General features: G+C 44.3%; 1 protein-coding gene across 2 annotated transcripts; it reads right to left on the bottom strand.

Annotated features, from left to right (window-relative positions):
- Positions 1 to 149: 149 nt before the first annotated feature.
- LIPH (lipase H) lies at positions 150 to 13,643 on the bottom strand. 2 transcript variants are annotated; one of them, XM_009923118.2, is made up of 10 exons: positions 13,438 to 13,643; positions 9,191 to 9,558; positions 8,364 to 8,472; positions 8,152 to 8,253; positions 7,051 to 7,140; positions 5,761 to 5,928; positions 4,776 to 4,871; positions 3,687 to 3,798; positions 1,985 to 2,158; positions 150 to 401 (listed from the first exon to the last, which is right to left on the bottom strand). In XM_009923118.2, exons 1-10 carry the CDS (start codon positions 13,487 to 13,489, stop codon positions 317 to 319), a joined length of 1,356 nt encoding a protein of 451 aa, XP_009921420.1. In that variant the 5' UTR covers positions 13,490 to 13,643; the 3' UTR covers positions 150 to 316. The 2 variants fall into 2 exon arrangements, with proteins under 2 accessions (XP_009921420.1, XP_069647919.1); XM_069791818.1 differs by having other exon boundaries at positions 1,985 to 2,057.
- Positions 13,644 to 15,642: the final 1,999 nt, after the last annotated feature.

The following is a 15,642-nucleotide window of genomic DNA, read 5'->3' as shown; positions in this document are numbered from 1 at the left end:
CGCGCAGGCGCGGGGCGGGGCTGTGGGCAGGGCGGGCGCTGGCGGCTCCGCGCCTGAGGGAGCGGCGGGAGCTCCCTCGTCCCCGGGCGCGAAGCCAGCTGCGCCGCAGAAGCGTGCTTCAAAAACACACAACGCCGTCGTTTTTTTGGTCGCTTCTGCAGCCCCGTTTATAAATCTTTGCCTGACAAGAGGGCCCCACCGCGCTGCCGCTTGGTCTCCGCAGAAGGTGCTGAGGAACTTTCAGGTGAGTCCCCCTACGGCTGTGAAAATGTCTGCCACCTTCAGACATAACGTTCAGGAGCGACACGTTCGGGTCTTAGCTCCTGCTCCAACATGGGACGGGCTTGAAGGTTTTTCTGGTGTTCTCCATCAGGACAAGGTCGTATCTGCACAGCTGCGGTCTGCATAAAAGCAGTCAATATGAGCCAAAAGTGAAAAATTGGCCTTTCTTGTATCGTCCCCCAGTCAAGTCTCCCACCATGCTGGATGGAGGCTTATGTAAAATAAGTCACGTTCTCAAGACAACTGGCTTGAAGTCCACCTAAAGTGAGGTTGACTTTAAGCCTTACTGAGGTCAGGGATACCTTGAGTATATTTTCATTCTGTTCTACATTATCTTTTGCTTTTCCTTGTGGAAAAAAGAATACAAAAGCCAGCAAGCAAACTGAGGTATTGGCTCCTGAGTTTGTGGTTCCCTTTAAGCCAGTCTACACTTGGGTGTCCACTGAATGGGGTGGTCCTTCCAGTTCACCTTCGTGTTCCTGCCAATTCCCTGGTGTCAGCATTAGGGATTGTGTTGCCACTCTGTGCTGGGACCGGGCATTGAGCTGGCTTAGAGCTAGCCCAGCTAAAAAACAGAGGAAATACTTAGGCTTTCTTCTGGGAACACATGAACGTTAGCTCTGGAACAGGGAAGGAGAGAGGGCAGGACATCCCTCCCCATGGCAGTGACTGATTACCATCAAGCTGTACTTGCAGCCTGTAGCAGCCCCTCCTAGGGGAGAGTGGTCAATCTCTGATGAAATATTTGGGCATTTTAATCTACTTTTTCAAAGACTGAATGTGGATCTGGGGCTGGAAGTGACTGTGGAGATGTAGGACAGGAGAAAGGGAGCGTCAGCAAGGGGCAGCTGCAGAAGGACATTGCTTATTAGACATACACAATCTCTTCCTTATTCCAAGGCTAGGATAAGGGTAGCAGACCTTCATGAAATGCAAAGAAACATGTTCTGCAGCTCTGTCCTTTTTTTGCTTCACTGTTCTCTATGATATGCAATCCTCGTTTTAACCCAAATTTAAAGCATGGTACGGCTTGATGTCCACATACTCTTCTTGCACACAAGGTCAGCCTAAGAGATTCTGTACTTGCTGAACTCAGGCAGAGATCCTGTCCTCCAAAGGTGCCCTAGAAATCAGGGAAGCTTAAGGGTAGGACCGCAGAGCAGACAGAGGGTAACAAGGTGACTGAAGCGGCTGTAGAAATCTCATCAGCAAATGACCTGGTAGGTACCTCATGATGTTGTGGGCAGTAGTCAGTGCTTTGGGGCATAGCAGCCAGCAGCTCCCAGTTACTGGAATTCTAGGAGTAAATTAATCTCCCTGCTTGACTGGACATAGAAATTGACTGGGATATAACGTGTATTTGGGGCTGGACATCTATTTCCCTGAGAGTTGCATTTACCTTCAGCCCAGAGTTCAGGCCTGGGCAGCTTCTCAAAGGTCATTTTCCTGACCAAAGGTTAAAATGTCAGACCACTACTTACATGTTTTCAGTACAATAAGACAACCTCTGTTTTCAAGTAGGTATTCAGCTATGGGGTTTGTGTGCATGAGGAATTTATTCCCAGGATATGTGTACAAGAATTATTAAATGTGAAATAGATCTAATTCTTCTGGACAAACTCAGCAAGGCCAGGAATCTGGGAGATTCATTTACTTCTGTCCAGTCTGCAACAATAGAAATGGTTTGTAAACATCTGCTTACCTTTCTGGATTTGTAAGTGACCGGAACCTCATTTGGAGAATCCTGAGTTTGAATTTTGGGCCAATGACAGATCCTGTGGAAAATGTCAAGGAAATTCTTTCTATATTTTCAAAATCCTGGTCGAATCCAATTAGCAATGTGATTTGGTTGTACTGTCGAAAGGCTGCAGCTTCTCTAAAGATAAAGCAGACAAGGTGTCGGAGAGTCACCGAGGGAATAGCACCATTTTTAATACATTCAGTATAATGTTAGACACAGTGCTGGGGGAGGAAGACTGAACTTATGAGTAGTTTCTGATTTACAGGAAAAGAGTATGGATTCAGGTCTCCAGGTGTGAACCTGCTCAGCCACTTTTGCACTCAGTTATTTGGGGCGGGAGTGGCGACACAGAGGTCTGATGCCATTTGCTCTGGTCCCAAACCAGAATCCTTACTGTGATTCTGCTTTGAACCTGAGTGGACTAGACCTAAATGATGTTTGTACTTGGCTGTCTGTGCAGACCTGAACACTGAGTCATCCATGGAGTTTGCAGAATATGTTGCTGTATATAAAAATCTGTTTGTAATAATGCTGTATGGCTGAGGTAGCTCTACAAATGGAAGACTGTTACCTTGGGGGTATTAATGCCCCTAATTAAATTTCTGGTAGTTCTTTTCTGGCAAATGCAGCACAAGCATCTGTGAAACAATGCAGCGTTGACCAGAATTAATGAAGAGTAATCCAGCTTCTCAGGATAGGAAAATAGCACAGGCTTAAAGACATGAAGTCTTGCAGGACTGGGGTTTGACCTCGGTCCTTTTTGACAGAATAGCCAGTTCCACTTTGAGATTTGCCTGAAAACTGCATCGATCTTGGTGCAAAAGCAGCAGAGCTTCTTGCAAAAATGCCAGTAGTATGGCCATAGTTTAAGGTTTCCCTGATGAAGGTGAAGAGTGCAGATGTGACTGGAAGTGTATCCCCGTGCAACATGCAAAATGACTGGCCTTGTTTAGAAGTTTTAGGAGGCCTGACAAATAGGACAAGTTTTAACCTGTCAAAGGTGTTCATGGTGTGTGTGTGTGTGTGTGTAAGCATGCTGCCTGGTGGGCTGTCACACACTTGGCAGAGTGGGTGGTCCTGTTGTGCAGCCCCAGGGAGCTATGCAGATTGCTCTGTTGCAAGCAGATATGGCTGAGAGAATACACAATTAGAGACACTTGGGAAAACTAGTTGAGCAGGACTTGTTTGGCTGAAGTATGTTTAGATCAATCAGGAATTTGCATGTCCACATAAACACCAGTCATTAATTTGCTTCTCCAGGTGGAATGAATTGATTTGGGTGTTACATATTCAGGCCCAGGTTCATTCCAGCTGACTTGGGCACCTGGAGCTAGAATGGAACACTCTCTGGAAGGGGAAGGAAAGGGGGAGACATGTTTTTCCTCTTGCTTTAGTGGAAGCCTAGGACAGCCATGCTGCTGGCTGAGATTGTCCACTTCGGTCCTTAAAATGACTGAGAAGGGTCCAAACCAAAGGGCTGGGCTGTGAGCTGGTGTGCGCTGGGGGAGTCTGTGAAAATTGCATAGGACCAGGAAAGCCCTAAGGCATGTATGCTATCAAGTATCAGCAGAGAAATTAGAGGAGGATACCTTGCCTCCTCCCAGATGCAGTTGTACCAAGTGATTTGCTAACATTTACAGATCATCAGATCGGTAGGACTTACGGATTAACTTTAGATTCTGCCTTCTTCCCAGTTTCATCAGCTAATACAATGCTGAAGGTGCCTCTTCTGGTGTCTTTGTTCCATGTAATAATATCCACAAAGTAGTGATAAACTGAGGCAAGAGAGAAAGTGAGCACGGTTAGACTCTGTACATTTGCTCTGCTTTCCAGCCCAGCTGTATGCCTGTCTGGGAGCTGAGCTGCAGGTGGAGTGCATCTTTCTCCCATTTGCTCATCTGACACAACCTGTTCAATTTAACTCTAAAATTTATTTCTCCTTCCTGCTTGCCATCTTCCTTTGCAGAGATTTCTAATAGAAATATTAAGAGAAGTCTGGGAAAGCACTAGAGCAAGGGTTACATAAGTGGCATGCAAGATGGTCTCTCTATACAGCTTTCCACACACCGCCTTTCACCATTCATTTTTAGATTGCCTTTTGTTTCTCCTGTCTGCCTCTGATCCCCTTCATTTCTGTTCTCAGCATCTTTCATTTGTCTTCTCTGTCAAGGAGCAGAACTGCCTGCTCTTTGATCTGTAACTCACTGAATTCACTTGCTGACCAGCACGTGAGCTCAGGCCATAATCCCTGCCCATGGCTTGGTATGTTGGTGATCATGAGGGTGAAACCTTTTTTCACTGATTCCCCCTTGCTTGGGCCCTTTCCCTGTGCTTTTCACTTTTGTCCAGGGTAGCTTTTTTACCTGTTCAGCTCAGAGGACATCTTTGACTCTCATCGTTCCTGCACACCTCTTACTTGCACAAGAGTGATGTCTTGTTTTAAAACACAGTTTAGGAACTACCCTTTTATGCTTCATTTGCATGTTCTCAACTTATTTCTTAGCACTGTAAGCAAGGTGAGCCTGTTCTTGCACATGTCTAGCAAGTAGTTGACTTTCACAGCACCAGGCAAGTTTGCAGATAAGGAATGTAATGGCAAGACTGCAGATGGACACAATTCTATCCAGCAGCCGCTGGCTTTGTTTCTAAAATGCTGGCTATGATGCCAATAACAACTAACCATCTCTGCCTGGCTGTTGCTGGAGGAGACAATACACAAAGAAAAATCATCTCAGAAATCTTAGTCACTTACTACAAAATGGCTCTTTGTCCGCTGTATCAAAAAACATCCTTGTCACTGGATGGCTCTGTTGTGTTAAATAGCTTTTCCACTTATGGGCATAATAGCCTATAGATGACAGTTTGAAAATGAAACAGAGTTACTGCATAGGTATATAAGCAACTAAATTGCTGAAAATAACAAAGCAAGTATTTAAGAAATAATATATTGCTTTCCAGCTGCAAGGTGTTACTGTGACACATGCTCCTGTACTCTGTAGACTTATACAAGGGCTTAATTTTACTTGTGTAACTAAAGCCAACTGGGTGTCTAAATATGCCTGATTACTGTTCAGCACTTATTTTAAGATTGATCTTTTTCCACATCTGCAGTGCAGAATGAAAACCATACGGTCAGCTTTGCAAGCTCATTTCTGGAAGTGTCAAAGCATCAAAATTTCAGAAATGGCAGACTGAAGCTGGGCTGTCACATCCAGGCTGGGACACCTCTGTGGGTCAGTTACAAAAAAGCAGAATACCCTTTGTTCACCCCTCTGCCGTCCCTTTTAGAATCAAGAGGGGTTTGTGGTGCTGAAAATCTCTTAGAAGAGATTCTGTTTTAGCAAGAACATGCCCTTATCCCTTAAACTGCACAGCTAATGGACTTTAATTCATCATTTCTGTGACTTTAGCGTAAAGATCCCAAGTCTTGTTTTGGCTTTTCTAGTTCTGTATCCTTTACATGTGGATTTCTGTTCTAGATCACAACGTGATGTGACTGTACAAAGAGCAGGGAAATTTCTCAGGCCTCTTTTTCCTGCAGCAGAAGCTTGTAGCTCTGCAGAAGTCAAGGAGAGATGATCCTGAAAACCTCAGTGGAAATAACTTACATGCTTTTGCAAAGCACCATGTTGTGTTAGTCCTTTAGCAAAACATTTGTCACACACCAAGTTACAGTAACGATGGGCAGCTCTGTCAGACGTGTATTCAGGATGTATTTACATTCCCCGGATCCTTACCTACAATGGGGCATGGCATAGGCCAAAAAGTTTCGCAGCTGGTACATTTGCCGTTCCTGTAATTTCTGTAGGAGTCACACGGGTATGCAGTAATATTGCAGTTCTGTTTCAGGGATGACATGAACAGGAAAACAGACCTCTGGTGGTCACATTTAAAATACTGCGATCCTCAATCATACATAGGGAAGAAACATATTGTTAGCAATCCTCATGCTTCCTGAAAACAGTATTAATGCACTAGTAAAAAAAGGACACACCAGTGGACAGTCACTGACCAGCCTGAAGACAACATTGCACTGGGGAGCACTGGGCTGTGGCAGAACAGTAAGTGGGCACTAGCCTCTCCCTTTGAGTGCAGTCAGCTCTGCCTATGTCTACTTTACTTTTCTTCTTGTCCTTTTTGGTTTTAAAAACGTATTTGTTTGTATTGTTGCTGCAGTTCCAGAGGATCCAGCTATGGATCCTTCTCCATTTCAGGTGTTTTCTCTCTGAGCTCGGGCCTGACAGCTGGATATTGCATTTTTTGGCACATGGCTTTGCCATTTTTGTTTAAAAAACTCTTTAGAAAGACATAACTAATAAAATGACATGTTGCATGGGCAGCAAAATGAGTGAAGCCTCATTTCCTATGGGTATTTGTTTCAGGCTGGTTTCCTACATAGATTCCCTTAGGTCTGATAAGGTCTGAGTTCACCTTACTGCCTTTCCTTCTGTGAGGTATCTTCTTCACCCAGCTTTCACAAAACCAGTTTGGCTGCCGGGCTGGAAAGGAAAAAAGCTTTCTTGCATTCAAGACTAGGGCTTTACCTGCCAGATTGCACTGACTGTCACTGCCAAGAAAGGCGCATTGGATTCAGTATAACTGTCTACCCCACATTCATCTTGAACCTGTTTTCTGAACAGGTTCTTGCTGTTGCTAGTCCTTGGGGTTTTGTGTGTGTTCTAAGTAATTAAAAAAAAAAAAATCCCACAGGTTTTCTTAACATAGTCACAAAATGAAGACATAAATCTACCTGATAACTTTTTGCATGGAAAATTAATCCCATTTGCATTTGTGACAGAGAGCAGAAGGATCACCCCTGACTCCTATGTCTGCCTGGTGCACATCAGCTAAACTCCTGTTACGTCAGTGTGCCACATCAGTGCTGGGAATAGATTGCTTTCATGGCTTTCCCAGAACATGGTTTTCATGTCTTTTCTAAGCAGTCATGATGTTTCTCTGGCCTTCTCCTCTTTTCTGATTGGAAACATTTTGTCAATGTTTGTGCAATTCAAGGCAGAATTAATTACCAGAAAATATTGTCAGTGGACAGCCAGGCTGGTCGGTCCCGCCATTGGGGTAGAAGTCTATGTGGCCTAGTGCTTCTGTGTAGCCTAGTCCTGACAAAAGAAAATATCGGAGGTGAAGGGAGGGAATATTACATCATAAAATGCAGAAGAAGGAAAATAAACTAACTGGAAAAAATAATAGTTATTTAGCTCTAGGATGCCTGCCTGTGCAGGAATATTAATGTCATTCATCTATTTAGACAGCAGGCCAAATGGTTGTGACCCAGCTGTGTCATTTTAGCAATGGTATCAAATACCTAAAATAAGTTTGTGCATCTGACAGTACAAAATTTGGCTTTTTGTGTCACTGCCTGTGGGAGAGGAAAAAGAATGTGAAAGACTGGGTACTACTGTGCTGCTGAAGTCCCGAGTTCTTGGAGGGTCTGGGAGAGGATGAGAGGCAGCAGTGAGGTGGGAAAGCCAAGTGCTAGGGGTGGGATGCCAGTGGGAGCAGGGTGAAGGGTTTGCATCACACTGCTGGCCTGGCTGTGGATGTGAAGGTGTGCTGTGCACCAGGGAGAGAGCTGAGGGAGATTTCAGATTTGCCCCAGAGGAAGGTTTAGCCCACAGGAGGTGGGATGAAGACTGGAAGCGTCATGCAGGGAGCCACAGGACTGGGGATAACTGATCCGCTGTGCAAGGCATTGAGCTGTGTGACTAGCTTTTGAGATGCTGCGTGCTGGGGGGCAGCCTGACCCCACAGTGCAGTGTTAGTGTGGAACTGCTCTGGCAGGACTGTGTGCTGCGGTAGCAACAGGGCACTCCTGCACTAGTGCCTAAGTCCTTCTACTTCATGGGCCACAAGGCTTTAATTGCTATAGACCAGCAGCATGTTTTGAAATGCAAATAAAACAGCAGCTCCCAAGGGAGTGCTGATGACAGCGTGGGCAACACAGCACCACAGACCCCTTCACAGCACCAGTGAAGTAAGCTGCTGTCCTCCTGGGCTGAAGGAGCAAGGATCTTCCCCAGCACTGCTGCCTACCAGAGCCCTTGCTTTCCTGTGCTCCCCATCAGTCTCTAGGTTTCCTCATAATGGTAAAGAGGAGAAATGTCACATACCATCGGTGTCTGAATGAATGATGTCAACAAACTGTGCATCTGTAGGATCTAGCCTCTCACTAGGCGGCTTTCCTCTGTACAAGGGGCCTGCTGGGTCAAGACCTGCAATGCAAAACCACACTTATGGCATCACTTTAGTAGTGTGCAGCTCACACCGCTCACCATGAACAGCTATCTTCGAAGCAAAAGGACTGACAGGAGGAAGGGCTTACCTGTGATTCTTCCAAGTGTACCATCAAACATCTGTCCCACAAAGCCAGAGATGTGCGCTCCCAGGCTCATTCCTATCATGTGCAAGGAGTCAAGCGATGCTCCATCAACCTGAGAGTTAAGAGGACTTGTCACAGATTTTAGGCACATCAAAGGCATAAAAAATATCAGGAGGAGGAATGTGAATGCATCTCCCTACTTTTCCCACATTTTCCCTTGGTGTGTTCCACTCTTTGTAAATATTCCCCCTTTGATAGTCCCACAGTACAACCAGCACTTAGGTTTGAGGTCCATATCTGAGAGAGCTGCAATGAGAACAGTTCAGGCAATGGTTGTACTTTCCTGGGGCAGTAACTACAGATGTGGACAGGAGTGAGTATTCATGGGCCCCATGAGTACAACTCCAGTTGCCCCACATGGGGTTCCTGCAAGGCATTAGCAGACACAATGATCCTAATGGTCCGGTGTCATCATTGACTGTGCCTGTGCAGCAGCTTAGAGGAGCTGCGAACTGTAGCTGATCTCCATAAGCTGACTTTTGGACATCCAGAAAGTAGAAATAGAGTTTCTATGTATGGGAAAACATATCTGTAGAGTTTTGTATTCAGAAATGTAGAGCCTTTGAGTGTAAACTGAATATTGCAACAAAATACCATCATACCAAGTCCAAGGGTAGAATTTGGCACTGCAGTATAGCTGCACTTCCAAAAATTAATGTATTCCTTTTTAGGAGTTTTTTTTCCCAGACTCCTGCTGTTTAAACACTTCCTTTGTGCCCTTTACATGCTGTGTGTTAATGTCTATATCATAGTGTGAACGTTCAACTTACCAACATTTCATCAATAAATTTCTTCAGAATCTCAGCAACTTTCTTGCAGTTTCTGGAAGCATTACTGTAGATGAGAGTTGTTGCTCCCTGGTTCCAGTCCACAAGGATGACATTCATGTCTTCTACAGAAAGCAGAAGATGTACCAAGTCAGGGATCCAGACTGGGGTAGAGCCTGTGAGTCGGTATCCATGGATGATGAATGTAGTTTTTCTGGTCACATCTAGATACTTGGAGGCTGTTGAATCGAGCTCTTCAGCACAGTTTGGATTCAGTTTGGTGTAGAGCAGCAGCTTCACTTTCAGGTCTGTCCCTATCAAAGCATTGCCAATGCTGAGAGCTGTGAACGCAGGGCATGTCTCCCTAGGATCTGAAAAGAGCACAGTGTGGCAATCCTGAGGTTAGCATCGATGCGTTTGCTTTGACCTTTTCTACCTGCCAGCCCTACACAGGCACAGGAACACACGCTGTGAGCTGTCTGAGCTAGGGCTGCTCCTTTCCTCTCCATCATGTTCATGGCTGGAGTTATCCTGAATCTTAGGATTTCTTGCCACATTGGAACAAAGACAGCAAGTGTACCTTCTCAGAGCAGCATTCCCTGAAGCAGCACAGTCCTGCTTCCACCAGCAGCTGGGAGACGGCATGGACTCTCTCCAAAAATCCCACTAGTGTGAGGAAGGTATCAAAGACTGACAACTAGGATGGCTGCTGTATTGGTTTGAGAGCACACCCAGAAGCTCTGGACAGGCTCTAGGGTAAAGAGACATCCTTATGGTTTGTAACTCCAGTCTGGAGCTGACAAGCTGCAGAGGATTTTGCTGTTGTGAGGAGCAGCTCAATGCTTCATTTGTATTTGCAGATGCAGCATGCTATTTCAGACTGTGAAATGGGAGACCATTTGACTGCATGAGATATGTTACTGATATTGCTTTATACACAGCTGAAGAGTAACTGAATTCTATGTAACTTTTGCTTTATTGGATGGTCTTTGCCATTTGAAAGCCTGTCTTTGTTCATTGCTTTTCCAACAGAACACCAGCTGAGCCTTCAGAGTCCAATACAATCTCCAGCAGGGCACTGGCAGGGAATGGAATAACTGTCTCCAGACGGACACTGCTTATGAAGGCCCTCCCAGGTTTTGTAGCCTCTTCCTGGCTCACAATCCTTTTCCCCAAATCCGCTTAATCTTATTGAAGCCTATTGTGGGAGAGAGTGTCTCTCACACATATGCCCTGGGCTGCAATAATTGCTCAGGCTGCAGTTGCTAGAGAAATCTTCCTGATCTTTGTTGCTCAAAGGGCTGTGCAGTAGGTAGAAGGGTTTAGAAAACCTGCAGCTGTAATCTAATTGTGCTCTAGCAAATCTCCAATAGTCTGTGCATTTTAATTTCTAAATGATGAAACTCTCAGTTTCTATGAGCAACTTTCCCTTTTCTCCTATGGAAATCAGCAGCATGAGAGTGATATAAATGCTATGTGCCCAGCACATAAAATAATCTGCTCAGTTGCCATAGTTCTGCTAATTACTTTGTAGAAGCCCCAGGAGCTCCAGAAATAAAAGTTAATAGGCTAAAAGGATGTTGCAGTTAAGTCCAACTGGATATTTTAAATTGCTACCATAAATTCAGAAATAAATTTTAACATTTGAAATCCACAGAGTCCATCCTGTATAAAGCCTATGGTAAAATATGAATAGTGGAACAGGAGCAGTGGAAAATGAACTCTCAGCCAGGCCCAATGAACATTGTTTGAAATCAGTGGCCTTTGAACTGAGGGTGTTCTGCCTCTGTAATGCTTCAATCAGGGCTCCCAGGGGCAGTGTGACTCTGGGCCCTGCTTGCAAGAGTAAAGGTGACCTGGGTGGCCCTCTCCTGACCAGCTTGCTCTTACCACAGTTACCATGCCAAGATGCTCCAGAGAAACAGCAGCAAGAGTTCTCCTATGACACTGCTCATGTGGAAATCTCAAAGGAAATTTACCATTTTTTGCTGATATACACCAGCATACACAGTGATACTTAACCACTGCCCTCTAGGTGCTACTGCAACATAAAAAAAAAAATACAGTTATATTTATTTTTTGCTAATAACTAGAAATTGGTTTAGTTATTGTATGGTATTATATAGTATTGTTAATCATCTTTACTGCCACTGAAACTGTAGTAATACAGGCAGAAATGCCAGACAAAAATTACTTCTATATGGTGGAAGATTGCATTGATTGCTTGATTTGTTTCTATATCTCCTGCATCATGCTGAGACTTGCCCAGAGGAGCACTGTGTTTGTCACTAGAACAGCCCAAACGTTCTGGTAAAGAAGAGCTTTTAAAGAGCTGATCAGCATTTGCTAATACCTAACACAGGAACTGTTTAAAAAGCCTTGTTATATCTGCACCAAGTCTGTTAGATTTGTTCTATTTTGAATAACAAAATTAGATCAGTGCTAATAGTGGGGGGAAACCTGCCAGCTTCTCTTCTGGCAGGCTGGTATGTATCCCAGACTCATCCACCATGTGTTACAAAAGCTGACACATGAGGCAAGCCAGTTATCCTGGCTTTGCTCTTCATTCTGATAAGCACAGTGAATCCTACCGAAATGGCTGGAAGTGTCTTTGAAACTCCAACACGATTTCTGTGATGGGGCAAGAGGCTTATTGAGATTAAGTCTGCAAGCAAATAAGTGAGGTGGAAACCTACACCCTGGCACTGTGCTTAACCCGTGTCCAACAGACCACTTCCCTCCAGGAAAGGTGAATAAATGTGGCAATTAACCCAGTGTCCCATTAATGCACTCCTAGCACTGTCTTGGGTATTAGCTTGCTGAACAGGCTCAGGCAATTCACTTTTCTCCCTCTGCTCAGCTTTCTGATATGTAAAATAGGACGGCAAACACTAGTTTCCTGGGCAAGGTGCTCTGACATCTCGGCACCTGTAGCAGGGGGCATACCAAGCTGTTAAACCCATGTTCCTGCCTTCCCCTGGTCTCTCTCGTTCCTTTCTTGGACATGGCGTTTGGAGGCTTTTTCTTCCTTCTGTCCTGATGTTCATCCTACGGACAGGCAGGGTTTGCAATAGTGGCATTTTGGGGCTGTGACACTGAGGCTGTCTGCATGAATAGAATAGTAGCTGAATTTTTTAACTCCACCAGTCTGTCCTCTTGCAAAGTGAAGTTCCAACAGATTTTCACTTCAGTGGGTCAGTGGTCACTTGTTCAGATTTGTAGTTGTCCTAGCTGTGGTCCTTGGGAGACTGTATTGCCACACAGAGCCCCTGAAGGGGGCTGCTCACCCAGTCAACACCTTGCATGGACCTCAGATAAGCATGTTGCTGCTTCTGTATCTGTCTGCAGTTTCACTGACACTCAAAACACTGTCACCTTGCCTGGGTTTTTTACGGTGTGTTACAACAGACTGGTCTTATGCATCAGTAATGAATCTTCAGCTTTAAGCACACTTCACTACCACACAGCAAATCTCAGTAGCATTAGTGAAGATTTCCATTGCTTTTCCACAGAGTGTGCCCTCTGCCTCTTAAACTGGTCTTCCGTATCTCACTGGGTTTCCTCAGTGCCTTTTCAGACAATTCTGTTTTTCCACTTCTTCTGACTACATTTCCTACAGCATATTTAACAAACTAAGCAAAATGTGACCCCACAATTACCCCAGAGAACCTGATGAAATAAGTTAGTATTTATAAGAATACTGTTTGGTTGTTTTTTTTGTTTGGTTGTTGTTTTTGTTTTTTTTTTTAATTCCTGTTTGTTTTCCCTACAAAGCAGAGAGCTATAACTTGACTTGCTCCCATGTGTATGCTAACACAAGGTAGTACATTTGTTTTTTCTTACACAGTTTGATTCTTGATAGGGCTGTAAGGATATCAAATGAAGCTTATTGTTCATAAATGGTAATTCATCCTTTGTCTGTCACATAAGACACTGCTGAAAAGAAATCATTCTTCTCTGAAGATTTCAAATGATATTTTCAGTGTCGATGGATAGTACTTACAGAAGAGAAGTGTTTGCGAAGTGAGGAGAAGATAATAAAAATGACTTCTGGTTTTACATTTGGAACTCTGAGAGCTGACTACATGCATGTAACCAGTATAATTTGCTTTGGCAAGATAAATAATGCTAGCGAAAAACCCTACACAGTAACTTATAATGCAGAGGGTAGATATATTCATGTTTCTGCAAAGCACAGAAAGTGTGTTATATTTGACAAAAACATTCAAAACAAACGGTTGATTTCTTACCTGGTTTCACCCCATACAAAAGGTAGATGAAGACGACACACAGCCTCAGCATATGGACTTCCACATGGAACTTCTACAGGTAAAAGATTTTACCACTTCTTTGGCATGTGTCTGCTGTCTCTGACAAGTTTGCTCTCTTTTTTTTTCTGCCAATAACAGTAGGTGTGGTGAAAGGAGGAAGTTACCAGCCAAGAAATGAAGACTAGTCTTTAGTTATACAACTAAAGCTTCTTCTTAAAAAGGTGGGGCACCTTCTATTCTACTGGGTTTCCTTATTTTAAATATAGTTTGCCCTGGGGAATGACTAATCAAAGACACAAATGGTTTGGTATCATGCTGTAAGCAGCAAGTTGACTAAACGTGTTGAAACTAAGGAAATTATTGTGTGTCTATTTGTCTTTTCCAAAGAATGTCAAAAGGCAGTGAAGATCGTAGGTGTTACTGCAAGTATGATAAGCATCTGGGCAGGGCCAGCACTTGGTTTCACAGGGGCCTATGCTGGTAGCATTCATGACAATCCCTACTCTCCCATGTCCCTCCGGCTTTTCTGAGCACTGTGGCCCAGCATCCCTGCTAACCTAGAAGACCCTGTCACCTCAGGCAGGAGGTGGATGCACAGCACTATGTCATGACAAAGGGAAGGTACCAGTCAATCTGGGTCTCCATTGGGCTGCCAAGCAACTGCTGTCTTGGATGACAGTTGTACATCTGGCATCCCCACCACATTTTTTTGCAGACCTGCTGGAACCTCATGAATTCAGCTCTAATTCAAGTAAGAAGGGCTTTTTTTCCCCTGCTGGAGAGGAGGAAGAAGATGGCAGATGCAAAGACAACTGTCGGGGCACGAAAGGAAGTCTGAAATCAGAGCTGGAATATCTAGTGGAAAAATTGGAAAGATGAAGGTCGTGGAGAGTTTGTATAAGGGTGGGGGGGGGGCAGGGAGAGAGAGCAGGGGTGGCTGCTGGATAGAAGCTGTGTGGTAGCTTTGCCTAATGTTTTCTTAGCAAATTCTTCTAACATAGGCCAGGGAAAGGGAACAGGGGGAGGATCAGAAACACCTCATTAAGCACAGGCTCTTTTTCCCCCCTGGTGATGATCCAATGAGGAGCTGAACTATTACAGTTCCCAGTTGCATAGCTGTTTCTTTGGTCCATGCTGTACGTATTAATTTGACTTTGCTAATTCTTGGGTTAATCCTTAACTCTGCCTGCTGGCTGTCTGCAGCTCCTTCTTGTTCAGACAAGTGCATGCTGCTTGTCTGCTGCAGGCATGCATTACACCTCAGACAGAGGCGTGCACCCAGCAACACACGATTTTTTCACAACTACCGTGAGCTCTCCATCTCATGCAGCTCAGCAATCGCAGTCTCGCAGGACATGTGCTGTACTGTGATTCCATTTGGTAATCACACAGGCAAAAGTTGGTTTTTGTTATTTTGAAGAGGATAAACATTGAGAAAAAGACACCAAAAAACTTGTGTGTAGTCTGGAATCTGCAAGCTCCAGGGAAGTGCTTTTTCTGATGCACTGGCAAAAGAAAATAATTCAAAACATTCTTTTCCTTCCAGTTCCTTTCTCACCTCTACCAGTAGTCCTAAACTCTGTCAAAATATTTTCTCCCTAGCAAGTTCTGCCAATGGTGTGAAGGAATCAGTCCAACAGGGAAACAAGCAAGATGAACGGAAGGCTTTTACCTATTGCAAAAGGCATTTGAGAATCAGAGATAAAATGAGATAAAGAAATCAAGAGGGCCTTGCCTTTCTTCTCAGCACAAAAAGAGGTAATAATTTATTGCCTGAAGCCAAGACCCACTTGTTTCTTTTCCCCATCACTTTCCTCAGATTTCCATTTCCCACCTGAGACAGCTCATCCAAGTGGCCATCAGTTCAATAGGTGGTACACTGGGACTGTCAGGCTCTTCCTTGTAACTCTCAGTGTTCCCTCTAAAGACAATGATTTTGAGTAACCACTATTTTAGCATAAATTAGACTGTTTACAGTATGCATATTGGCAAACATACCCAGGATGTCAGTACTGGAAATGCTGTCCACTGCCACCATCAAATCCTGAGATGAGGAGTTCAAATAACCACCTGTGTTTACAGATTACCTCCAGCTCTTGAATCCTGTTGACCAATCTTTCACACCTGTCCCACACAACCTTCCTCAGCCACACACTAGTTAAAGATGGTAACAACTGACTTATG

This window comes from Haliaeetus albicilla, chromosome 9 (genome assembly GCF_947461875.1).
Source record: "Haliaeetus albicilla chromosome 9, bHalAlb1.1, whole genome shotgun sequence".
NCBI lineage: Eukaryota > Metazoa > Chordata > Aves > Accipitriformes > Accipitridae > Haliaeetus > Haliaeetus albicilla.
The sequence above is the reverse complement of the archived record's forward strand: the minus strand, read 5'-3'. Positions and strand labels throughout refer to the sequence as shown.